Source organism: Myiozetetes cayanensis, unplaced genomic scaffold, assembly GCF_022539395.1.
Source record: "Myiozetetes cayanensis isolate MyiCay16 unplaced genomic scaffold, myiCay2020 scf19, whole genome shotgun sequence".
In the NCBI taxonomy this organism is placed as follows: Eukaryota; Metazoa; Chordata; class Aves; order Passeriformes; family Tyrannidae; genus Myiozetetes; species Myiozetetes cayanensis.
Genome location: NW_026087400.1, coordinates 3,861,741 through 3,885,674, shown reverse-complemented (window position 1 = coordinate 3,885,674; position 23,934 = coordinate 3,861,741). Strand labels below are relative to the sequence as shown.

The window sequence follows — 23,934 nt, the reverse complement described above, 5'->3', positions numbered from 1 at the left end:
ACCCCAAACCGCTCCGCACGCCCCCCTTCCCGGTCCCGCACTACAATTCCCGGGGATCCCCGCGCCAGCGCCGCCCCCGCCGCTCCCGCCTCTCCCCGCAGCACCATGGCCGCGGCCCCGGTGCCCGAGGGGGCTCCGGTGGAACCGCACGACAGGTAAGAGCCCGCGTTCTTTTCCCCGGGATAGCCCCTCCGGGACGGGACCGGCACCGCAACGCCCCGCAGCCGCCGGTTCCCGTTCCCGCCGCGTCCGGGGCGTTGCGGTGCCGGTCCCGTCCCCCACGATGCCACTTCCGCGAGTGGGGCCTCCCCGAGACCATCGCTGCGTTAAAACCCTTCGCCTTTCCCACCAACCAACCGTTTATCCGCTGTTTTTTCCCACCCCCGCCTTATCCCTTGTTTATTTTCATCCCCCCTTTTTTCCCCTTCGCGTTGTCACCTTTCTCCTTATTTCCCTTGTTTTGTGGTTTTTCCCCTAATTTCCCAGCAGATAAACCACAGCTCCCATTTTCTAGGCTTGCTGGTACATGCATCTGCTCCATCAAGCACAAGGAGTGGGACAACCTAAACTTTTACACCCAAAACCCCCATGCAGGGCGATTTTGACACACACACACACTCGTGTTTTCCCTCCATCGTCCACCCCCTTTTCCGGCTACCCCTTTTCCAGCTCAATCCTCAGGGATTGAGGAGAGTGACTACTCCCAAACATCAAACGTCTTGGAATTGGATTTGGAGCATCACTGGGAGGGCTGGTGATGTGGCAAAGCTTATAGGGATGGAGCATCCCTGCATCCCTGGTTGTAGGGTACCAACACCCCACCCCACTGGCCGACTGACCCCAGAGTGAGTGCCAAACCATCCCGCATGTTCCAGGAGCTAAATCCGCTACCTGTGCCTTTCCTGTGAGTCAGCAGTGGGTAGCAGGGAGGATGAGGATGAGGATGAGGAGGAGGATGAGGATGAGGATGAGAAGAAGGAGCCTCCCCGAGTTGCGCCGACCGAGCAAGGGATGAGTAACCGGGTTGTGTAACAGAGCCCCTTCCACCGCGGCTCCCGCTCGGTATAAATAGCAGCGGATAATTGGGTTTGAAGAGGGAAATGTTTGTCCTTTTGTGGTGAGGGAGCAGAGGCCATAATGGAGCTGGAAGGCAGCGTGTGTGTGTGTGTGGAGCTGCTGGGATGAACCATCTGGCTCTGGGTGGCTCTGGCCAGGGCAGAGGTTGGTACGAGGCCGGGTAAAGCGGGAGTGACGTTCGATGGGTTGGCAGGATGTGCGTGGATAGGGCACGGCACGGGCACGGCACGGCGGGACTGCCAGGCAGTGTCTTGGTGCCCCTGGATCCCCACTGGCAGTGGGGTGGCAGCCAGGTTCCTCCATCCCCTGAGCAGGCTCCTCCATCCCTTGTGTGAGTCCCTCCATCCTCTGGGCAGGCTCCTCCATCCCACGGGCAGGTTTCTCCATCCACTGGACTTGTTATTCCATCCTTTGGATGGTTTCCTCCATCCCTTGGGTGGGTTTCTGCATCACGTGGGCGGGTTGCTTCATCCCCTGGGATGGTTCCCTGGACAGGCAAGGCCCATCCAAGGGCTGTCACACACAGATCCAGCCCAACAAAGCCCAGCTCAGTGATGGAGGAAGCAGGTTTGGCCTCCAACGCTCCTGCAGGTGCTGCTCACAGGGGGTGGATCTGGGAGCAGGACCCTCTCCCAGGCATGGTGTGTCCACATCTCTTCCACCTATCCAGTGACAATATGCATGACCAAACCAGGAAAAGCCACATGCAATCCAGCTTCCATCTTTAAATCCTATGGGAAACCCATCCCTGGGAGGGAAAGGGGGTCCTGGCCTTTGTACCTGGTTTCCTCTTCCTCACCATTTTAAGTCCAGCTCCTGGAGACTGTGATTAGAGGAGGGATTTGTGCTTAAAAATCATCTAGAAGGAAAAAAGGCCAAACCCCAGGACTTTTGGCCTGCGTGAGAGCTCAGCAACTGTGAAGGGACTTGGGAAGCAGAGGAGGTTTGCAGAGGAACGTGTGCCAGGAGGAAGGCTCTGTCACTGCTGAGGTTTGGAGCCAGTGTGGGCAATTCCAGTCCCACCTGGGAATCTGGCAGGGGTGTGGAGTGGGATGCTGGGAGAATTGCTCCTCTCCCTCGGACATTTTAACAAAGGCAGGAAAAGTGGCAGCAGGAGCGTGCGATAAGGAACAATATCCCTGGGCGAGGGCTCCTCGCGCCGTGTCCTGCGTCCCTTTGCTTTTTTGCTTCTTTAATGAGAAGGAACAGAAGTGGCTCCGGAAGAGGATTTTATTTTTAAACTTCTGAGAGAGCTTTTACAGCAAGAGGAGAGTCCGGGCAGAGATCAGAGGTGGAAAAGTTCCTTTGATCATCGCTCATTTCCCTGATGTCGGGGCAGCAGCTGCAGCTCCCGCTGGGGACAGGTTACCCCAAAACCCTCCTGTCCCTGTCCCTTGCCTCAGGACCAGCCCCTCATTCCTGGTTCCCATCAGGTTTCTATCTTTCAGGGTGATGGTCTCCTCTGCAGGTCCTGTTGGTGAGCAGGAGCAGGAGGGGGCTGGTGCCCCCCATGTTCAGGAGGGGTTTGCTGAGGACACCGGGATGCAGTGTGTGCCCCCTGCCTCTGGAATAGCCCTGGTGGCTCCAGAAGGTGGAGGAGGGGCCCATCTCCAGGTGTTGGTGCTGAGCAGGAGGGAGTACCCACCCTGGACCCCCTCAGCTCAGAGGCCAAGCTCCCATCTCAGGAGTCTGGAGTCTCACTCAGTGACCATGGAACATCACTGGGATGTTCTGTGTCCCTGGCAGAGCCCTCAAGGTGTCCTCTGCCACCTTCTTCCCTCCTCAGCAGCCAGGGGCTGTGGAGTGGGGGCTGCTCTGCCCTAGCCCCTCTACCCCAGGGCCAGCTGGGATCCCCATGCCGTGGTGCCCAACATCTCCCACCCTTGGCCCATGTCCTGCCCATCAGCTCCTGCCTGGCTTCCCACAGGATGCCCAAGCTCCCTGCCCTCCGTGGTGAGCCTGACGCTGGCAGAGGAGCTGGCAGGCCCAGGGTGGGGGCAAGGGTCAGCTGGCAGGGGGTGCTGAAGGAGCGGATAGCCAGGCTCAGCAGCCAGCAGGACGTTATTCTTAGCCACCCACGGCTCCGGGTGTTGAGTTTCACCCACTTGTTTACTCCAGGGCTGAGGGGACAGTGAGGGGCAGCTCTTGGGGAGCTGAGTGACTGGGGGTGGGGGACTCACAGCCGGACCCCCACCGATGGGAGCTCAGGGAGGAGGGTGAGTCCTACACCGAAAAGCCCGGCACAGCCAGCAGCCCCCTGGCCCTGAGCCCCAGCTGCTCCACCAGCTGCATGTGACGTGCTGGCTGGGAACCCCCTCCACCCCTGCCCTGGGGCCATCCCCTCCTGCCCCCCTGCAGACCCCTCCCCACCAGCGTCCGGAGCCCACTGGGGACTCAGCAGTGCCCGTGGATGTGGATGTCACTTACCAGGTGCCCTCCCTGCTGAGCCCCCTCGTCCAGGGCGGTGGGACACCCCCGGTCCTGGGGAGCAGAGGCGCCGGGGGCCGGTGTTTATTGCGTGTGCCGGGGGCGGTGAGGGGAGGTGTCACTTCACCCCCGACCCCCCCGCTTTGCTTTTTTTTTTTAATCAAGCCAGTGCTATTAATATCAGGTAATGAACGTAATCTGGAGGTTAAGCTATCCTCTTATGCTGCTGACCGCCGCGCAGCTCCCAGACGCAGACACTCCCCCGGCTCTGCTCGCTTCTCCTGCCTCCATCTTCCAGCCCCCCGGATCTGCGGGGGGTCTGTGTCGACCCGACCCCTCGGGACCCCGCAGTCCCCGTGCCAGGGGGACGCTCCGTGCATGGCTCCGAGTCCCGAGGCTCGCCCGGCTGCCTTCCCGCCCTGGTAGTGCCAGAGGTTGGGGACAGGAGCCGAGGTGCAGGCAGGGACAGGGGGTGACACCCTCTGTCCAGGACCACCCCCAGCTCGGCGGCAGGGGGAGATGAGCAGCCCCCCAGCCTTCTCCAGCGTCCGCATCTCAGGCTGCTGGGCCCTTGGGCCGGATGGCGGGTGAGTTTTACCTCGTTTTTGGGTGGGATTTACTGGTTTTCACCTGTTTGCGTGCTGGAGCGAACCCTCGGTGGCCCCAGTCCCGGTCCCCCAGCTCCAATTCCTATCTCCTAGACAGCTGAGGGCTCTAGAGAGCTCTAGAGAGCGCAGGCAGCAGCCTGGAAAAGATCAACCTCCCATGGGACACGGCTGCGGCCAGCCCGGCGCCTCGGCAGGCTCAGGGGGCTGCTGGGGGGTCCCGAGGGCTGGGAGCTCGGTTGGTGGGTTGTTTACGGGGCACAGAGCCCAGGACATGCTCCCCTGTCCACTGCCAAGTTCAGGTTTGGGGCTGTGCCATCTTTCCTTGCTGCTGTGGGCACTGCTGGGATCTGCTGCCTTTCCTGACCCGATCCAGCACGGATCCAGGGTGGTCAGAGGGCTGAGAAGGCAGTGGAATGCAGAGCCTGGGGATGGGAGTGCAGTGGGGAAGGAGAGGGATGGCCCTCACACCTCAGCAAATCCATGCTTGGACTAAGCAGGAACAGAATGCTTCCTTCATTAATGCTGGCACGGCAGCAGGGCTGGAGAGCCCTTGTGGGGAGCAGACACCCCACACCCCCTCGAGGAGGCTCCAACGAGGATGCACCAGCTGCAGGGAAGGCAAAGCATCCCCAAAAGCTGGGGACAGGTAGGCTTGGCAGGAAAGGGGATACCAAACCAGAGTGTTTCCTGGTTGTGGCACTGAGCTGCTGAACCCCAGTGATCCACAGCCCTGAAGAGGGTCTGTGTGGGACAAGGAATGGCATGGACTCCAGCAAAACAGAGTCTCATTCTCTCAGGGCTCTGCAGGTCGGGATATTGCAGGGTCTTTATCACTGCTACAGGGAATTTTTGAAGAGGGATAGGGAAGAACGGCCAGCAGAGATGGCTTGGATCAACCATCCCTTTGGAGCTAGGAAGATCCCCTTTCTGGCAAAGGCAGACATGGAAAACATCTACAAATCTTGAAGTGTAACATTAGGAGAAAAGGCATGACCTTTGGGGAGCTCTGGGACAGCCCTGCAGACCGCCCCACAGCCCTCCTTCTCCCACATAAATCATGGGAAAGGTGGATTTGAGAGGTGTAGAATATCTGCCTCCTATACAGGCACCAGCAGTGTAGGTGATATCGATAGAACTGTGCAGAATTTTGGTGAAAGCCCAGAAATATTTGGATGAGACGAGGCAAAGCACTGACTTTTGGAACAGGAGTCAAGTGCTGCATCCCAGAGCAGCCCCAGGTGCGTGCAGGGGGAGGATGGCTCTGCTCCTCTCCTGGAGGTGCACGTCCCTGCATCCCAGAGGAATGTCCCCTCTGTGCCAGCACCCTGGGTGTGCTGTGGGCACGCAGGAGAGCGGAGAGGAGGGGTGGCACTTGGGAAAGCAGGATGGAGCTGTGGCCATTGCCAGTAATTCTGGCACTGCCAGAGCCGTCCATGTCCAAACCTCCCCGTCCCTGCCAGGAGCTGGATGATGTGGATGCTGGTCAGAGGCACCGGTAGCAGAGGTCAGCCTTGCTCTGAAAAACAGAGCTTTGCCCAGCTCTGAGTCACTTTGGGAATGATGGCCTAGGTGGGGATCTGCGAGCTGGCACAGCAGAGCTTGGCACTGTGTGGCACCAGGGAGCAGAGCATCCCGACAGGCTCGCCTGTCTCGTGGAGACCGGCGTGCATTCCCAGAGGAAAAGCAGCCGAGCAGCCCGCGGTGCAGCGCCAGTGGCAGGGCTCTGGAGTAACCACGGTCCCAGGAGAGGGACTGGGATGCGGGTGAAAGGAACCACTTTATTTTTCTGGTAAACAACTGGGGGTTTGTCATCTCTGCTTTTATCAAGCCAAAATGACTTTGTTCGTGCACCGGCACCACCAGCTGCTGTCGGCCCCACCCTGGGAATAGCACCAGTGGGAGGGGAGACCCATCTATCCCATCTGGGTTTGCTGCTCTTGGCGGACAGAACCATTTTGGCGATTACCCCAGAAGGTTTCCTGATGGTCTCACTTCCTGAGGTTGGTTTTTAAACGTGATAGTTGGAGTGCTCGTGGCTCCTGGTTGAGCCGGAACCCACTTGGAGCTGGCTGTGTGTGCCGATGGGCTCCGGCAAGGGATGGGGTGTTGAAGGCTTGAGGCTCCTGTGGGGCACTCTGTGGGTTCACACCTTCAGGTGGGCATCGGTGGGAGAGGTCCTGGTGCAGGGGCAAGGGCTACAACCTGCCTTTTGTTAGCAAGAGTTCAGCAAAGTCAAGCAAAATCCCTGTCTCCTTGCCCACTCTGCAGGGATGTGCCGGTGCAGGAGGTAGGGATGGTTTCCTGGGGGGATCCTGCCATGCCCAGGGGGTTTGCCAGGGCCATCTCCACTCTGCCTGGGAGGTTTGCTGTGTGACTTCACGCACAGATGGCGGGTCTGAAATTTTGATCTTTATCTAAAATTGTTCTAAAAGGGGCTCAGGGGGTGAAGGGAATTAACCTTCATACCGAAACAGCTTAAAATCAACCCAAAATCTGTAAAGCCCTGCAGTTTAAGCCCTTTCAAAAGCAAACCATAACAGAGTGGCAGCAATGCCCCCCTGGCTCGGCTGAGCTGTACCAAATAGGGCTGGTTTGGAGCCATTGGTGCTGAGATCTCTTGGTTTCCCTTCCAGCCCAGTCATGGCTGGGGAGAAGAGCAGCCCAAGCAGGGAGGAGCCCTTTGCACCTTCTCCCAGCAGGCAGACATCCCTCTGAGGTGGTGGAGCAGGAGCAGGGAGGAGAGGGCACTGGTATAAATAATCCTCCCTGTGCCCACGCTGGCTGGGCAGTGGCTGTAGCTTATCTCCTGGCCAGAGGCCACTTATCATTTCCCAGCCACTGCTCTCCCGCTGCCAAGCTGGAAAGGGTTCAGGAGGGTGTGTTGTTCCTCTCCCTCCCCGGGGCTGCAGTGGGAGGGGAGATAAGAAAGAGGCGTTCAGCTGCTCCACGGCTCCGGGTGAGCTCGGAGCTCGCCCAGCTCCCAAGGCAAAGCTGATGCCAGCATCTTGGCATTCCCACTGCCTGGCTCTGCCCAGCTCACAGGCTTGGCCCCAGGGGCTTCAGGACAAAGGAGGGGGAGAACTAGAGCTTGAGTGGGAGTGCAGTGCTCAGAGTGGGAAGAGAAATGGAACTGGTGGTGGGAGGATGAGGACAGTTTAGCTGTAGCCTGTGTGTTTGACTTCTATCCCCAAGAAAGGTCCCTTGGCACATCAGGAGGGGTTGTTGCCCCCTGTAACACACCCCTCCGTGCTTTGAGAGCTCACTGGGGGGTTTAGTTCACACAGACCTTCTGCAAGCAGCAGGATTTTAGGGAGGGACGTTTGCGTTGCGCCTGTTCCAGGTTAAAGCTGCTCGTGTGTAAGAATTCCTCTGTGCTGGCCATGGCCTGAGGTCACAGAGGTGTGGGTGCTGGTAGTGCTGCAGCAGGGCTGTGCCTGCCTCTCCCCCTCTTCCATTGCATCCCTCATCCATATGGCGTGGGATCCCCTCGGGACGCCACTCCCACACACTGGGAACACTTCTCCTTCCCCGCTCCCGGTAACTGCGCTGCCTCCTCTCGCCGTCCCCAGTAACAGCAGCGCTGAATCCCTGGACCGCCTGTATCCCACGGTGGGCTCCACCAAGCCCCCCCGCAAGCGAACCACCAGCCAGTGCAAGTCTGAGCCCCCACTGCTGCGCACCAGCAAGAGGACCATCTACACAGCGGGCCGGCCGCCGTGGTACAACGAGCACGGGACGCAGTCCAAGGAGGCCTTCGTCATAGGTAGGACACCTCCACACTGCCCAGGCAGCATCGCTGCCACCTGCCCTGTGGCTCTCCAGGAGATCTTGGGGTTGGCTCTAGCCCGAACAGGAGCAGGGAGAGTCCCCGTGGTTAGTCCAGCACTGACTGGGTGGGCTGAACCCAAGAGTCTGCAGAGGGGCTGATAGACTGTAGCAGACCAGAGTCTTTGTTGTTCCCTCAACTCCTGTTGCCTGGGCTGTCACGAGTTCCCAGGGATTTAGTCTGGGCTGGTTCCCATGCCAGCTCTCACCGTGTTACACAACCATGTAGTGAAGGGTTTCCCAGCCTTTGCTGGGCATGTTGCTGGCAGTTCCAGTACATGCCACTTGACTTTTTCGAGGATAATCTCCTGGAGTGCCTATGATTTCCCTTTTTTAAGGTTCCTCCAGCTTAGTGCAACAGTAGCAGGACCTGGGCTCCAGCCTGGGGTGGGAAAGGCTGTGCCCGGAGTTGATGACTCCATTCCCTTTTCCCTGGCAGGCCTGGGAGGAGGCAGCGCCTCTGGGAAGACCACGGTGGCCACCATGATCATTGAGGCTCTTGATGTGCCATGGGTGGTTCTGCTGTCCATGGACTCCTTCTACAAGGTGAGGCTGCTCGTGGCCCTGGCCAGGCTCTTGAGGCTGCCGCGGCCCTTGGCATAACCCTCGGGTGGTGGGGCACTGGCACAGGTTGCCCAGAGAAACTGTGGCTGCCCCATCCCTGGAAGTGTTCAAGGGAAGAGGTGACTGGGCACGGCACTGGGCAGGGAACTGCACAGCCACGTGCCCCAAGCTCTACTCTGTGGCAGGTGCTGACCAAGCAGCAGCAGGAGCAGGCAGCCAGCAACGACTTCAACTTTGACCACCCCGACGCCTTTGACTTTGACCTCATCATCGCCACCCTCAAGAAGCTGAAGCAAGGCAAGAGTGTCAAGATCCCCATCTACGACTTCACCACCCACAGCCGGAAGAAGGAATGGGTATGGGACCCTGAGGGGGGTGGGACGAGGTGGGGGGATGGCCAAGGCAGGGGGAGGGAGCCAACTGGACCCTTCCAACCCCTGCCCTTGGCACTCAGATTTGCGCTGTCGCCCTCTGCTCTGTGCCTGGCTCAGGATGCATTTTTGGGTGAGCTGTTGCAGTCACTCACAACCCACAGCTCTGGGATGAGGCATCTCTGAACAGATGTTCTGGGCTTAACCACATCCATTTTGACTCCACAGAAAACCCTTTATGGCGCCAATGTGATTATCTTTGAAGGCATCATGGCATTCGCAGACAAGGAGCTCCTGAAGGTGAGGAGGGGTTTCTAAGCAGTTCTGGCAGGAGGTGGTGGGAGGATGCTTTCTCCTGAGGTCCAGCAGAAGGGAGGTGACCTCCCCTTCCAGGTTACACCAGCTGTTGCAGCACTTCCCTGTGCAGGAGAAACAGGCTTTGACTCTGCAGCAGCAGGGGAAGAGCCCTGGCAGAGGTCAAACATTTCAGCGAATACCTCGATCTCAGCCATTTGTGCCCAGGAACCAGGAGCTGTGCTGAGTGGTGACCTGGTTCCTGGCAGTGCTGGTGCATAAATACAACTGGAAATAGCTCACCTCCACACTGCTGCAGCTTGCATAGCCAGAGGCAAAGTCTGCTGAACTTCTAGTGCACAAACCCAGTGTTGCTAGCACCGACTCATCCAGCAGTTCAGGCTTTCTTGGGAATTATTTGGACACATCACAGAATCACAGAGTGGTTTAGGTTGGAAGGAACCTTAAAGGAACATCCAGTCCCACCCCTCGCCATAGACAGAAGACACCTTTCACCAGGTTGCTCCAAGCCCCATCCAACCTGACCTTGAACACTTCCAAGCATGAGGCAGTCACAGCTTCTCTGGGCAACCTGTGTCAGCATCTCACCACCCTCATGGAGAAGAATTTCCTCCTAATCTCTAATCTAACCCTGCCTTCTGTCACTTTGAAGCCATTCCCCCTTGTCCTGTCACTCTGGGCCCTTGTCCAAACTCCCTCTTCAACTCTCTTGAAGCCTCTTTAGGCAATGGAAAGATCTCGAAGGTCTCCTCAGAGCCTTCTCTTCTCCAGACCGAACAGCCCCAGCTCTCAGCTTGTTTCCATAGCAGAGGTGCTCCAGCCCTCAGAGCATCTTCACAGCCCTGACAAATGCTCCATCAGGCAGTGAGCCATGCACAGACTTAGCCAAGCTCTGTCTAAAAAGTTCCCTCCCCTGCCAAGCAAGCACTTGGGTTGCACTTTCCTGGAGCAAGGATGACCTCCAGTGGACAGCTGAGTCAATCCCCCAGGAGACTTTCCTCAGCATCCCTGCTCCTGCCTCTTGCAATTAAGGGCAGATTCATGAGCTGCCCAGCTGTGCTGGGCAACTTTCCAGTGTTAATTCCCTGCCTATAGAAGGGGCTTGGAATGAGATGATCTTTAAAGTTCCTTCCAACCTAAACCATCCCAGGATTCTATGATTAAGGAGCCAGTGCTCCTGGGTGGATCCTGTTGGTCAGTGTTGTGGGCAGTAACTCCTTTTGTCTCCTTGCTCCTAAATAACATCCAGCCAATGTGTTGGAGCTGGTTGGTAGAGGGGACAGGGTTTGGAGCAGGACAGGTCTCAGAGGGCACAAGAGTAACAGACAGGTGGCAGCAGGGGACTCGCTGCAGCACCAGGCAGGTTCCAAGGAAAAGCTCCTGCAACGCTGGAGCAGAGCAGAGCCGGGAGGTGTGCTGAGCGCGGTAGGAAGGTGGATTGTCACACACCTGACCCGGTGTGGTTTGTTCCCTCCCTTCCCACTTCAGCTCCTGGATCTGAAGATCTTTGTGGACACGGACTCGGACATCCGCCTGGTGCGCCGCCTGCGCAGGGACATCAGCGAGCGCGGCCGGGACATCGAGGGTGTCATCAAACAGTACAACAAGTTTGTCAAGCCCGCCTTCGACCAGTACATCCAGCCCACCATGCGCCTCGCGGACATCGTCGTCCCCCGAGGTGCCTGCCCAGGGCTGGCCTGAAGGGCAGTCCCTCAGAGACCCCGTCCCTCTGCCCTCAGCTCTGCTGGCCAGTCCCCCTCCCTCCAGCTGGTGGGGACAGGGTGGCTGTCCCATACCAAAGCAAAGGTCCCTCCAGCCGAGTGTCTCCAAGCACTGGCCCAGTGCAGGTTCCATGGGGAAAGTCTGTGCTTTTCCCTCAGCCACCCCCTGCCCTGCCACGTCCTGGCAGCTCAGTGACTGAAGAGCTGGAGGTGACTTGCACATACCCGGTAACAGATTATTGAATAAGGGTTTAATAAAAGCAGGAATGTCTCCTGCTTTGGCAGGAAAGGCCTCTTTGGGGAAGCAGGGGTACTGTGTGGTTTTGAGCACAGTGGGGAATTTGAGGAAGAAACATGGAAGAAAACTGGTCCTGATCAGGGTGACTCCTTTTCTCTGGTATTAAGTGACAGGACAAAAGGAAAGGGCCTCAAGTTGGAGCAGAGGAGGTTCAGATTGGGTATCAGGGAAAATTTCATCACCAAAAGGGCTGTCAAGCCCCGGCACAGGCTTCCCAGGGCAGTGGTGGAGTCACCATCCCTGGAGGGATTTAAAAGATGTGTAGATGTGGCACTTGGGGACATAGCTTAGTGGCTGGCTTGGCAGTGCTGGGGGAGCGGTTGGACTCGGTGATCTCTGAGAGCTTTTCCAACCTTCACAATTCTGTGATTCTGTAATTCTGCTGCTTTTGGTTCACTCCAGGGAGTGGAAACACCGTGGCCATCGACCTGATTGTTCAGCATGTCCACAGCCAGCTGGAAGAGGTAAGAGCTGCCGGGTGGAGAGGGAGGTTCTCAGCCTTGCCTGGCAGTGGTGGCGTTGCAGGGAGCCATGCTCTGGGTGCCCGGGTGGGAATGGCCTGGCTTCCTTTGTGCTCCAGGTGTGGGAGTCCCTGTGAGCTCCTCCCAGCCCTCTCCCTCACTCCAGATTCCTTCCCTACCTGGGAGAGCACGTCATCAGGGGACAAATCAACCATCCTTCTGTGATCCAAGGGATGTACCCCCTTGCCTGCAGCCCTCCTGGGGCAGCATCGCCCCAAACCCTCCACTGCTTCAGCTCTTGGGCTTTTCTTTTCCCCCTCCCCCCATGCAGACACTACTGCACAGTCTTTCCAGTCAGGAGCCCACTTTTTCACGTCTGTGTTGAGTGCAGGCCCTGGGTTTCAAAACCCAGAGTCTCATCAGTGTTCGAGCCCTGATCCAGGCACATGCTCCATCACTTCCCCACCACTGGCTTTAACAAGTCTTCTCCTGTGTGTCCCGGGCCAGTCCTGACTGGTGGTTTGTGACTCTGTGATCAGCTGGTGCCGTTGTGTGTTGCTGTCCCCAAGCAGCACAGCCTCCTCCTGCCCCACAGTTGTAGCTTTAGTGATGTTTCAGTCATGGAGATGCTCAGAGCGATGTCCTGGGAGGTGGAAGAAGTGTGACCTGGAGATGGATGCACCTGAGAGTGAAGGGCTTGATTCCTTCAAGTCTTTTGGAGCTCCCAGGTGGTAGGAGCTGCTCGGCCCTGGGATGGAAGCTGGCACACCACAGCATCCTGCTTCCCATGCCTGCTCAGGAGGGACCACTCTTGGGCAAAGGTGTCTTGGCAGGTTCCCCCTCCCGGAGCAGCTGATTGCCTGGATTCCCAGCACTGAGCTCTGGGGGGTTGGGAATGTGGTTTCTAAACCCTCGGGCACAGGAGGAAGGATCAGAGCCCTGGCATTGGTGCTGGCACCAGGCTGAGGAGGACACCCAGCTGTGGGGCACAGACCAGGGGAGGGGAATGTCTGTTTCCCCCCAGCCCCTGAGATCCAACCAGGGAATATTGTGGCACACCCAGGGAATATTGTGGCACACCCTGCAGCTCCCATGGGTACCACTGCCAGCCAGGCAAGGGGTTGCCTTGGGGGAGGCTTTCGTAGACCTGGGGAGGGGAAGAAGGGTGAAAGGCTACATGGGAATGCAGGAAAATATTCCTATTTTTCCTTTTTTTTTGTCTTGAAACGACCCTGGTGTTGACAATGCTTAATACCGGTTGCATTGTGTCTTTGTGTTGCTGCCGCAGCGTGAACTCAGTGTCAGGTAAGAGCCCTCACTCTGTCCTGTCTGTGCAGCCGAGGCATTTCCAATGCCAGGCACTGCTTGGCCTCACCCTGACCTGCAGCGGGACTGACAGCTCGTGTAGTGCACGGCCCTGTCACGCTCCAAGGTGACAAAAGGCCGCCTTTGTCCTTGGCTTTGGGCTGGCAGGGACGGGGCTGCTCCCCAGGGATGTGCCACCAGCTGGAGCGCAGACCCCTGAAGCTGGGGCAGGGCCAGGTTTGTAGCTGGGGACCCCCAGTCTCTGTGAGAGGGGAGGCTTTGCACTCTGAGTTTGTGTTTTATTTCTCTTCATCCTCTAAGTTGAACCATTTTCAGAGCAACTCTCCATCCCCGATGATTAAAGATCATTAAATGTAAATTATTAGATTAGCCAAAGCATCTTAAAAATTTAAAAAAAATTGTTGGAGAGTGACGTATTTCTTGGACAGATAGTGATAGGACAAGGGGGAAGAGTTGTAAGCTAAAGGAAGAGAGACTTAGATTGGATATTAGGAAGAAATTCTTCCCTGTGAGGGTGGTGAGGCCCTGGCACAGGTTGCCCGGAGAAGCTTTGGATGCCCCATCCCTGGAAGTGTCCAAGTAGCATAGCAGTTTCATGTGGGCATATGTACCCCCTTTCCCACTGCATCCAGAGGCTGCACAGCCACTGCTGGAGGACTGAGAAAACCCTGCTGCCCAACTCCAGCAGGATTTCTGATTTCGAGGTATCTGCAGGTAGATGTTATATGTTGATTTACTTAACCTCTTCAGCATGTGCCTCCAGATGGGACTTTGGCTCTCTTGCTTCCATTAAGGCTTTCAGATATTTCTGTAGGAAGCAGAGGGAATGCATTATTGCAAATGGACTTCCATTTAAATCTTCATCATTGTATGGAGATGCTCAACTCAAGTAGCCCTAAAATTTACCTTTGGCATACAATGAGCTTTTAAAATACCTGAGATGAACAGGGAAGAGGCCCTGCCTTACTTATTTCTGCTTCAGCCAGTCATTTCTAGACTAGGGCAAGTGGATGTTTTATTTTATGTCTCTTTGGTTGTGTAACACCCTGGGGCCTGACATTTCCATACAGACACCTAAGCTTCCCTCTGTGTCTGGAGGTCCAGGTGGGAAGATGCTGTTTAGTATGGAGAGAAATCTGTTACTTTAAAATATGGCAGGGATAACATTAGCAAAGACACTAATGTGTGTGTGTATGGGTGTATGTGTGTGTGTGTATATATATATAGACATATAAAATTATATGTATATATAAATAAAATTTTTATGTATGTATACACATATACACACATAAAATTTCCTTTCTTTCCAGGGAGTCTCCCCTTTAATCAAAGGGGCACTCAGTACAGGTGATCTTTTTCTGCACCTTAAAAATCAGGCATTTAATGTATCCATAAAGTATTAGTAGTTTTATGATGGCAAGTTTGGAAAGGTAACCCTGACCTGCAGAAACACCTCTGTGATCACGACAGCCACAGCCGGTTTTATGTTCTGTCTAAGGCTCGTGGTTTCCATTTATGCCTTTGACATAAAATCTGGAAAAAAATTCCTGCAAAAACCCAAATCTGTTCCTCTGCTGGAGCCTCAGTGCTCTCCTGGCACTGCTGTGTCCCCCAGCCCCTCTGTGGCTCTGCAGGAGGAACCAGGTGGATGGAGAGACGCAACGAGGGAGATGTGCCTGGCAAATATGGGCTTTTCATCACAAACAATTCCCCATCCTCTTGTCTGGAATGGCTTCTTCTAAATGTCAGGGTTGTTGTTCTGATGTCACCACTGTTTGCTGGCGGTGGGGACACAGGGAGGGCTTTGTGCTGGCAGGATAAAACCTGGATGCTCAGATCTGGCCCCAGTCCGAGGTTCTTCTGGAGGCTGTGCTCCAGGGCTGCTTTTTCTGACCGAGGGGCTGGCTGGGACAGGCAGGGAGTGCTCTTCCCTGATCAGATGGGTGAATTCTGGGGAGTTTAAAGGAAATGGTGCCTTCCTTGGACCTACAATGCGTGTTTTCATCCTATAACTGCTGGCTGCTGAAGAGTTTCACTGCCTTCCCAGTTATTCCCCCAGAGAACAGGTCAGACCTTAGCATCCTTGCTGCTGGGATATTTCTTGTCCAGCTTCCCCTGTGGAACGGTGCATGTGCTGGAGATGTAATTCCATACCAGCACTCCCATTCTATCCGTGCCCAGGTGGGTGTTTCTCCTGCAGCCTGGTAGCAGGAGTTGGAACAGCCAGCCCATGCCCACCAAGGCACAGGGCTCCCAGACCAGCCTGCTCTCCATCCCTCCTGCCACGCTCTCAGCATCCAGCCCTGTTCCCAGATCCAGCACTCTTTCCAGCCGATTCCCCTCGCCAATCAATATTCCCCACCCCCAAGGTCCCGATCAGCTTGGCGTGCCCTTTGCCAATTGTGTCTTTAAATATCAACCCGTGGCGCAGTTTAATAGCCCTTGTTTGAAATGTCAGCCCTGAAAGGCAGCCGTGTACGTGTTTGAAATGCCTTGACTGCATCAGCTCCTTTGTAGCTGGATGTCTCTTGTCTGCTTCCTGCTCGATAGCATGTTCCACAAAGAGCTGAGGATGCTTCCTGAAGCCTTCCTGGGAGATGGTCACCCCTTTCTCTCTCTCTTTCTTTCTTCTTCTTTCCGTTTTCTTTTTTTTTCCCTTTAAAGCTTTTGTTCTCAGGGGGAAAAAATGTTTCCAAAATAAGACGTTTTTCTTGACGTGCTCATGGCTGCCCGTCTGGATGTTCCGTCGCAGTCCTGCCTGGCAGGGAGGGACAGGAGGCATCAACGCTCCCTCCTTCCCTCCTGGGATGGGCAGGGGTTGACACAGCAGTGGTGGGGTGGCTGCCAGAGGGGCTGAATTCTTCCCTCAGCCTGCAGCCCTTCTCCAGGCATGGTGAGCCCAGGACAGGTCCAGGTGAGCCCAGGGGAAGGAAGGTCTTCCCAGTGGTCAGTGATGTTCAGTTCAGAGATGGGTTTCTCCCCATGTTCCTGGTGCTTTTGGCTTTCCAGGCTCTCCAAGGCTTGGTCATCTCTTCAGCGTGCAGGAGGGGGACATCCCTGTGAGCACACAAGCAGTTTGCCTGGGAGCAGGGCAGGTTGGATGAAGGTTTTGCAGGTTGGGCAGAGGTTTCTAGTTTTGAGTGCCTGCACTTGCTCTGGGATTTCAGCAGAGCCCCGGGTGAGGGCTGGGCAAGAGCCCTGGAAATGTTCAAGGCCAGGCTGGATAGGACTTGGAGCAGCATGGTCTAATGGACCTGCCCATGGCAAGGAGAGTGGAAGAAGGTTATCTTTAAGGTCCCTTCCCACCCAAACTATTCTAGGATTCTATGGTACTGTGTCCCTCTGGGCTCCAAGAGCCTCTGTTGCAGTGTGGCATTACCTGGGACAGAAGTGGGACAGTGTCCTACCATGTCTCTGGAGCAGTGGAGCCGGTGCCATGGAGAGCAGCGGTGACATGACTTGGTCACCAAGGGAGGAGCACTGGTGCTGCACCATGATGACCTGGGCACCAGACAAGTCCAAGAGCCATTGATCAATTAGGGGATTTTTTTCCCCCTTTGACTAATGACAGTGCTTTCTCCTCTGTTTCATGTCCTGTTTGTCCCTCTCCCCTTAAACTCTCGTGCCTCCTGTCTTGTCTCCCCTGGACATCCCTCCCACCGGGTGACCAGAGGAAGCTGCGCTGGGATATGTGAGGAGACAAACGCTTATGGCAGTGTTTTGGTTGTGACACTAATGGTGGGGAGTGGGCAAGGGCTGTGCAGGGTGAGCTGCCTCACTAACCCGGGCTGGGGGTCTTGGGCAGACAGCTCGTGGGGTCCCGCTTTGCTGGGGCTGTGTGGACCAAACAGGGGTGGAGGCACTTGAGAGAGCAGCTTTATCCCAAAAATGGGACCTGTTCCCCCCAAAAGTACTGTAGGAACCCCCACAGCACTGAGTGGCTTTCGAGCAGGGTGGCATCCAGACCTCCCTGTCCCCGCACTGCGTGGGTGTCACAGGAAGGTGCAGAAAACTCGATGACAGAATGCTGACAGCGCTTCCTGGGGGCTTGCTGACAGCTCAGAGTTCAGGGGCAGTGTTCCCACCACTCATGGAGCTTGGAGCACTCACTGGTATCTGTGGCAGGGAGCAGGAGCTGGGCTCACACCAGGGCAGGAAAGGGGCTACCCATGGCACTGGCATGGCAGGATGCTGTGACATAGACCCAGCAGTGATGGAGGGGAGAGGTGCCAGTGGCAAGCTCATTCCTGTGCCCCTGGGTGGGCTCTGGTGGATGGAAGATGACCCCAACAGCTCCTCTGGTTTGGGCAGCAGCAGTTTGTCACCTGGGCAAACCCAGCAGGGGCCATGAGCAGGTGTGTGGCTCTGTGTTGGGGGTCCCCTCTCTGCCCCCCTAAAGCAGGCAAACAGGCAGCCCCTGTGCAGGCACCATCTGCCCAAAGCAGAGGAGCTGTTCATGCCCTCCTCACCCACTGCGTGGGCACCCTGGGGTAAGGGAGGGGTTTAGACAGGGCTTTACCCCCAGGATCTGTTCCCAGGCCAGCTCTGGCAGGAGGAGGGAAGGGAGGGCTGTGGGGGCAGAGCTGTGGGTGCTGCTGGCAGCACAGCCCTGGCGTGGGAGCGGCTCTGACAGCAGCTAATCCGCGGGGCAGCCACTAACGGGGTGAGCTCGCTTCACTGACAGCAGGCCTGGGGCCTTGAGGGCTGCTTGTCCCAAACCAGCGATGGGCTCTGCAGGCAGTGGGTGAGCCCACGATGGGACCATGACCCATCCACGCTCCCCACAGGGCTGCCAGCTGTCCTGGCTCTCCGGAGCGTTCCCTGCATGGGGGCTCTTGGCTGCTGCACAGGACTGGAGCTGGCAAAAGCAAGAAGGAGCCCTTAAGTACCCACGGGCCTCGGGAATGTCCCGTTTGGTGTTGGTTGGCCAAGACCAAGAGATGGCTATGTGGATGGAGGCCTCAAGTTGCCTAGCTCTGCCCTCCTCCATGCCTGCCCATCTTCTCTGTCCTCCTCTCCGCTTGCGTGCCTCTGTGTGCCTGTGTGCCATTAATCCAGGTTTCTGCTTGATTTGAAATCTTAATCATGCGGTGCTTTCGTTTGCTCTCTTCTCCACCTCCCCAACATCTCTCTGGCTGGGATGCAGCCGCTGGCACGTGTGTGATCTGACGTGTGGCTTTCGGACCCCAGCCCTCCTCCCAGACAGAGTTGCTTGTCCGTCCTGCCCAGCCTTGTGGAAGCCAAATGTGTCCTTCCTCTCATTACTGCTGCTCTCACAGGGAGAGGTGACTAATGGGGCTCCATTGTGCACTTCCCCAGGAATGGTGTTCCCTTGATCCAAGAATAGCTCCCAGCCCTATTTGTTATGTGGAATGAGTCACACAGAGCCATCCCTGTCCAGCCATAAAGTCTTGAAGCTGTTCCCAATTTGGAATGGTCCAGGTGCTCTCTGAAATGGTCACATTCCAGCCATGTGCCAGTGCTGCCAGCCTGGCTGCTTGTCCCATTTCTGGTAATATCTGGCTCTTGTAGGACAGAGACAATCACAACAACCCCTCTTCACCCCATGAGTCCAGGATCCATCACCAAATAAGACTCCAGAGCAGCAAAAGGTTTTGAGGTTATTTTCCACTTTCTTCCCAACCAGTGAAAACCAAGACGGGCCAACCACCTTCAGAGAAGCTGTGGCTGCCCCATACCTGGAAGTGTTCAAGGCCAGGTTGCATAGGGCTTGGAGCAACCTGTTCTAGTGGAAAGTGTCCCTGCCCAGGGCAAGGGGCTGGAACAATACGGTCTTTAAAGTCCCTTCCAACCCAAACCATTCTGTGAACCGTGTGTCAACTGCCCAGCAGGTCCTTGGGCTGCGAGGTGCCACTAACTCCAGTGCCCCCCATTCATGGGAGCAGGTCCCTTTGCCATGGCAGGGCAGCAGGCAGGGCTGGCTGCTGGCTCAGCTCAGCTGGATGGGCTCGGTGTGCGTTTGCAGTGTGCCAATGACATCTGGGAGGATGGCTCCGGCCGTGTGCTGTGCTCCAGCCTTCGGGCAGCCTTCCCCAGACCTTCTGACCCTGTGTTTGGTTTTCAGGGCCGCCCTGGCCTCTGCCCACCAGTGCCACCCCCTTCCTCAGACCCTCAGTGTGCTGAAGAGCACCCCTCAGGTGAGGGGCATGCACACCATCATCAGGTAAAGCTCCTGCTGTGGCTCCAAGGGTGGGATGGGGCTCTGCTGCCACGGGAGTGGGTTCAGTTGTCTTTGGGCTCCCCAGTCCTACTTCTGTCTGTCCTCACAGACAGGGCTGAGGGTGGTGGTCCCTGCATCGAGGAGCTGTGCAGTTAGTGCTCAGTGGTCTTGCCAACAATTTTTCTGCTTTTTACCTTAAAACCAATGCCACAGTTCCAGGCTCAGATGATACAAATGAGCCAGAGAGGGGCAGGGGCTGCCTCTGACCTCTGCCAGCATCTCCTGGGGCACACTTTAGTCCACAGCTGACATTGCCTTTCCCTTCCCTCTAGAAACAAGGAGACCAGCAGAGACGAGTTCATTTTCTACTCCAAGAGGCTGATGCGGTTGCTGATTGAGCACGCGCTCTCCCTGCTCCCGTTCCAGGTAGGTTCAGGGCTATAGATACTGAGTTTCCTCTCCAGTTCCTAACCCAAAACTGCTGGGGAGCCAGGACAGTCCTGGCACTGCTCCTCCAACCTTCCTCATGGATCAGCCCTTTCCCCTGGATTAAAGAGCACCAGGGCTCCCTGAGGCTGTGAAGCAATGGTGTGGCCATGGGTGACAGCTCTTTGTCCTGCCTTGGTGTCCAAGGGTCCAGCCCAGCCCATGGCTGGGTGACTCCAGGGCTCCTCTGAGAGCTGTGCAAGAGCTGCTGGTAACACTTCTCATGTGGTTTTTGTAGAGTTGCACAGTCCAGACCCCTCAGGGACACGACTACGAAGGGAGGACGTACAGCGGGAAGCAGGTAAGTGGAAGCCAAAGCACTGTTGAGACCTGCCCCATGGGGGTGCACTGGAAGCCCTGTGGGTACAGGGAAGGACCCCCCTGGCTGCCATCAGGCTGGGTGTGGTGCCTGCTGGCGCCCTGGGTCAGGCATGCCAGTGACCAAGGGTGCCATCAGCAGTGTCACTGTGCCACTCGTGGGAGGCACTCTGCCCTGGGAGCAGCACAGCCCTCTTGGAAGGGATGTGCTTTGGGGTTACCCACTGGAGTCCCCCGCTGCCATGTGGGGTGGTGGCAGCTCCTCCACCGTGTGACCACCCCGGCTGTGTGCTGCAGATCACCGGGGTGTCCATCCTGCGAGCGGGAGAGACCATGGAGCCGGCGCTGCGCGCGGTGTGCAAGGACGTCCGCATCGGCACCATCCTCATCCAGACCAACTGCAACACGGGCGAGCCGGAGGTAAAAGCTGGGGCTGCCCAGAACATCTGGTGTTAACCTGCATGTGCTGGGTGACTCAGGTGTTTTCTGAGAGCTCTTCAGTGACACAGGAGTCGGTCTTGGCAGGGGTTGAGTACTTTGAAAGCTGCTCAAGTGGGCTCTGCCAGCGGGTTTGTGCACACAGGGACTGCTTTGCTGCCCGAGCGTTTGCGCTGGCTCCAAGCTGACAGCCGGGGTCCCAGGGGTGGAGATGAATGAGGGATCGAGAGAAGTGCTCGGGTTGCTCCATTCGCCCACATCCTCTAAGCTGCTCTCGTGTTCTCTGCCCAGCTCCACTACCTGCGTCTGCCGAAGGATATCAGCGAAGACCACGTCATCCTGATGGACTGCACGGTCTCCACGGGCGCCGCAGCCATGATGGCAGTGCGGGTGCTGCTGGTACGCAGGGGGGTGGAGGGTGGTTGGTTCCAGAACAACCTGCAAAGCACCAGCTGAGGGGCTGTGCCCGGAACTGGCTCCTCCGTGGGAAGGATGGTGTCAGGGCACACGGCACAGGCTGGGGTGACTCTGCCCCTGAGCTGTCCCTGTGCATTTCCTGTAGGATCATGATGTGCCAGAGGACAAGATCTTCCTCCTCTCCCTGCTTATGGCAGAGATGGGTGTTCACTCGGTTGCCTATGCGTTCCCCCGGGTGAAGATCATCACCACGGCTGTGGACAAGAAGGTGAATGACCTTTTCCGGATAATCCCTGGCATTGGTGAGTATCGGGGTAGGAATAACCTGAGGCGAGGGGATTTCTGGTGCTTCTGGTGGGGAGAGGTGAAGCCCTGGTTGTCAGCAGCATTTTAATTCTGGCCTTATTTTACCTGGGGACCCACTGCCCCTCCTGGGCCCTGCTGCCACGTGGGTGGGATTGACATGCTGGCTCTGAGAGCTGCCAAGCAGCCATTCCTTTTTAAGCAGTGGGTGCCATTCCACATACCAGGAGCCTCCTCCAGCCCCAGGTGGAGAGGTCTGGCTGGGACAGCTGGAGCAGCCCTGTGCCCACCTCATTCCCGAAGCTGCCACCTTGTACAAATTCACCCCAAACAAGCTCAGCGTGTTCTTCTGTCCTCACCTCTGCTGTGCCAGGAAACACCCTTCCACGGGGTGCTAAACCAGCCTCCAGGCTGCTCCAGTTTTGCTACCACTCAAGTTTCCGTGCTGTTCAAGCTGTCAGATAAACCTGGTTTTTTTGTCCCCTTGCCTGCTGGGGTGAGGACAGGCAGGAGGATGGGTCCCAGCGCTCCTGCAGTGCTGCACTCTGACTCTCTCTCTCCCCACAGGGAATTTTGGTGATCGGTACTTTGGGACAGACGCTCCTCCCGACTGGAGCGACGATGAGGATGCTCTGAGCACTTAGCTGGATGTGGAGGTGCCACGGGCACCAGGCAGCTTCAGCACCGCACCTTAACCCCTCTGTCCAGTGCAGATTTCTCCTTCCTCTCACCAAGCATAGATATTTTTTTCAAATCTTTCATCGGAGATCTAGGGCATATTTTTTCAAAGAAACATAAATCCTAGTTTGATTTTATGGACAGTCGTGTGTCCCAGCATAGAGCAGAGTTAATTTATTTTAATTTAAATATTTGCCTATATAACTTATTGGAGATATTTTATAAAGGACAATAATAAATTTTTTCTCTGGTTTTCTTGAACGGAGCCATTCTTTGTCACTTCCCATGGACCCCCAGTAGGATTTGTGACCCTCTGGGACCACTGTCCTGAGAGGGGTGGTGGGAGGTTGAGAATACCACACTCTTGATCCAAGGAAAGACTTGGTGGCAGAAGAGAGAGAATTCCTCCTGTCTGCAAGGAAACAGAAGCCTGGATATTAGGAAACAATTCTTCCCCCAGGGGGTGGTCAGGCACTGGAACAGGGCATGGCACCAAGTCTGCCAGAGCTCAGGAAGCATTTGGACAAGAGTCTCAGGCTCACGGTGGGATTGTTGGGGCTCTCCTGTGCAGGGCCAGGGATTTGGACTTCGATAGTCCTTGTGGGTCCCTTCCAGCTCAGGAGATTCTATGAAGTTCAGCTCAGATCACGTCACACTCCAGCTGAAGAAGCACCAAGTCCCTCTTTGAGTTCAGCAACTGAAGTGAAACAAGCTCACCCCAACCCCAGCTCTTGCTGAATCAGAGCTGCTCAAGATGTGGTGAGGAGCAGGTCACGTACCAGTCCCAGGACTCTGTGAGCAGAGCAGGGTGATCCTGGTGGAAGGGGAGCAGGGTTCGACCTGAGGAGGCTGTGACCCCTCCAGAGCAATTTTTCCTGCAGGATTCAAAGTACCAATGCAGCATCTTTGTGCAGGAGATAAATGTGCCAAGGGGAGCAGGCCTGATTCTCATCTGGGCATCCCAGGCCAAAGCCAGCTTCTGAGGGATCAGGGAAGGCAGCCAGGTGCTGCTGGCACCTCGGGTCTGGGAGGGAGATGGTCTGCCAGGCCCTCAGTGAAATGGAGAGTCACCTGGTGATCACTCAGTGTGGGCTTGGGTGTGATGAGCCTGAAATAACCGCCACTGCTCTGCGGCACATTCTGTAAATTCTCGACTAGATTTAAAAGAAAACACACACCCGAGTTCCTGCCAGCACTTGGTGAAAGAAGGAGCCCTCAGCTGAAAGCCACGCTCAGAGCCAGCACTGACACTCGATTAATGTCTTCTAAAAATAGGTCCTTGTGTGGGTGGAAGGAGAGTTCGTGAGCACAAACACGGGAGGACAGGCAGGCGTGGGGTGGTTTTGGCTGGGTCAGCAAGTGAGCAGTGGTGGGACAAGGGACAACAGTGTCACCGTGTCCATGGAGGAACTTATCTGAACCCAGAGTCTTTCCTCTGGGCTGCAGCTGCCAGTGCAGGAGCTCAGTGCTGGAGGAGCCTGGTGGCATCTTTCTAGACCATGCTCAATGCCATGAACAAATACCACTGTCATCCTTTGTGCATAAAGCTCTGGCAGACCTTGTTTGAGCAGAACTGTGGGCATCCTTGAGGGAGATAGAAATATGTGTGGGTCTAGAGCTCGGTTTGTCCCCAGAGTCCACTGTTGGGATGTAGATCATGGAATCCCAGAATAGTTTGGGTTGGAAGGGACCTTAAAGCTCGTCTCATTCTAACACCCCACCACAGTCAGAGACACCTTCCACTAGACCAGATTGCTCCAAGCCCCATCCACCCTGGCCTTGAACACTTCTAGAAATGAGGGAGACACATATCACTTATTTTCACCCCTCAAACCCAGGTTTGCCACCACTCAGCCTGAGTTCAAGACAGGTTTGGACAAGGCTTTCAGGCACATTGGGGGTTTCTTGGGGTGTCCTGTGCATGGCCAAGAGTTGGACTCTGTTCCTGATGAGCCCTTTCCAACTTAGCATATTCTACAATTCTATGATTATTTTACCTCACTGTTTTACCTCAGCAAACCAACCCCCATGCCCATGCCAGCGCCTCCCCTGGGGCTGCTGCTCCCGCCACTGGCAAACATGGCACCTTCCCTCCCCTCCCGCCCCGTGGGCTGCTCCTG

General features: G+C 56.2%; 1 protein-coding gene across 2 annotated transcripts; it reads left to right on the top strand.

The window, feature by feature from the left end:
- The first annotated feature begins 86 nt into the window (after positions 1–86).
- Positions 87–22,075, top strand: UCKL1 (uridine-cytidine kinase 1 like 1). 2 transcript variants are annotated; one of them, XM_050313789.1, is made up of 15 exons: positions 87–155; positions 7,682–7,875; positions 8,377–8,483; positions 8,687–8,857; positions 9,101–9,172; positions 10,676–10,865; positions 11,609–11,670; positions 12,956–12,972; positions 19,079–19,177; positions 19,507–19,600; positions 19,899–19,961; positions 20,276–20,398; positions 20,708–20,815; positions 20,979–21,135; positions 21,704–22,075. In XM_050313789.1, exons 1-15 carry the CDS (start codon positions 106–108, stop codon positions 21,778–21,780), a joined length of 1,584 nt encoding a protein of 527 aa, XP_050169746.1. In that variant the 5' UTR covers positions 87–105; the 3' UTR covers positions 21,781–22,075. The 2 variants fall into 2 exon arrangements, with proteins under 2 accessions (XP_050169746.1, XP_050169745.1); XM_050313788.1 differs by lacking the exon at positions 87–155 and adding an exon at positions 3,928–4,091.
- Positions 22,076–23,934: the final 1,859 nt, after the last annotated feature.

What these genes read in the sequence shown, in the direction of transcription:
- UCKL1 (XM_050313788.1), top strand. Translation starts at nt 4,024, where the DNA reads ATGAGCAGCCCCCCAGCCTTCTCCAGCGTCCGCATCTCAGGCTGCTGG. An exon ending in ACAGCCGGAAGAAGGAATGG is followed by an intron (nt 8,858 to 9,100) that starts GTATGGGACCCT and finishes TTGACTCCACAG; the next exon opens with AAAACCCTTTATGGCGCCAA. An exon ending in CAGACAAGGAGCTCCTGAAG is followed by an intron (nt 9,173 to 10,675) that starts GTGAGGAGGGGT and finishes TTCCCACTTCAG; the next exon opens with CTCCTGGATCTGAAGATCTT.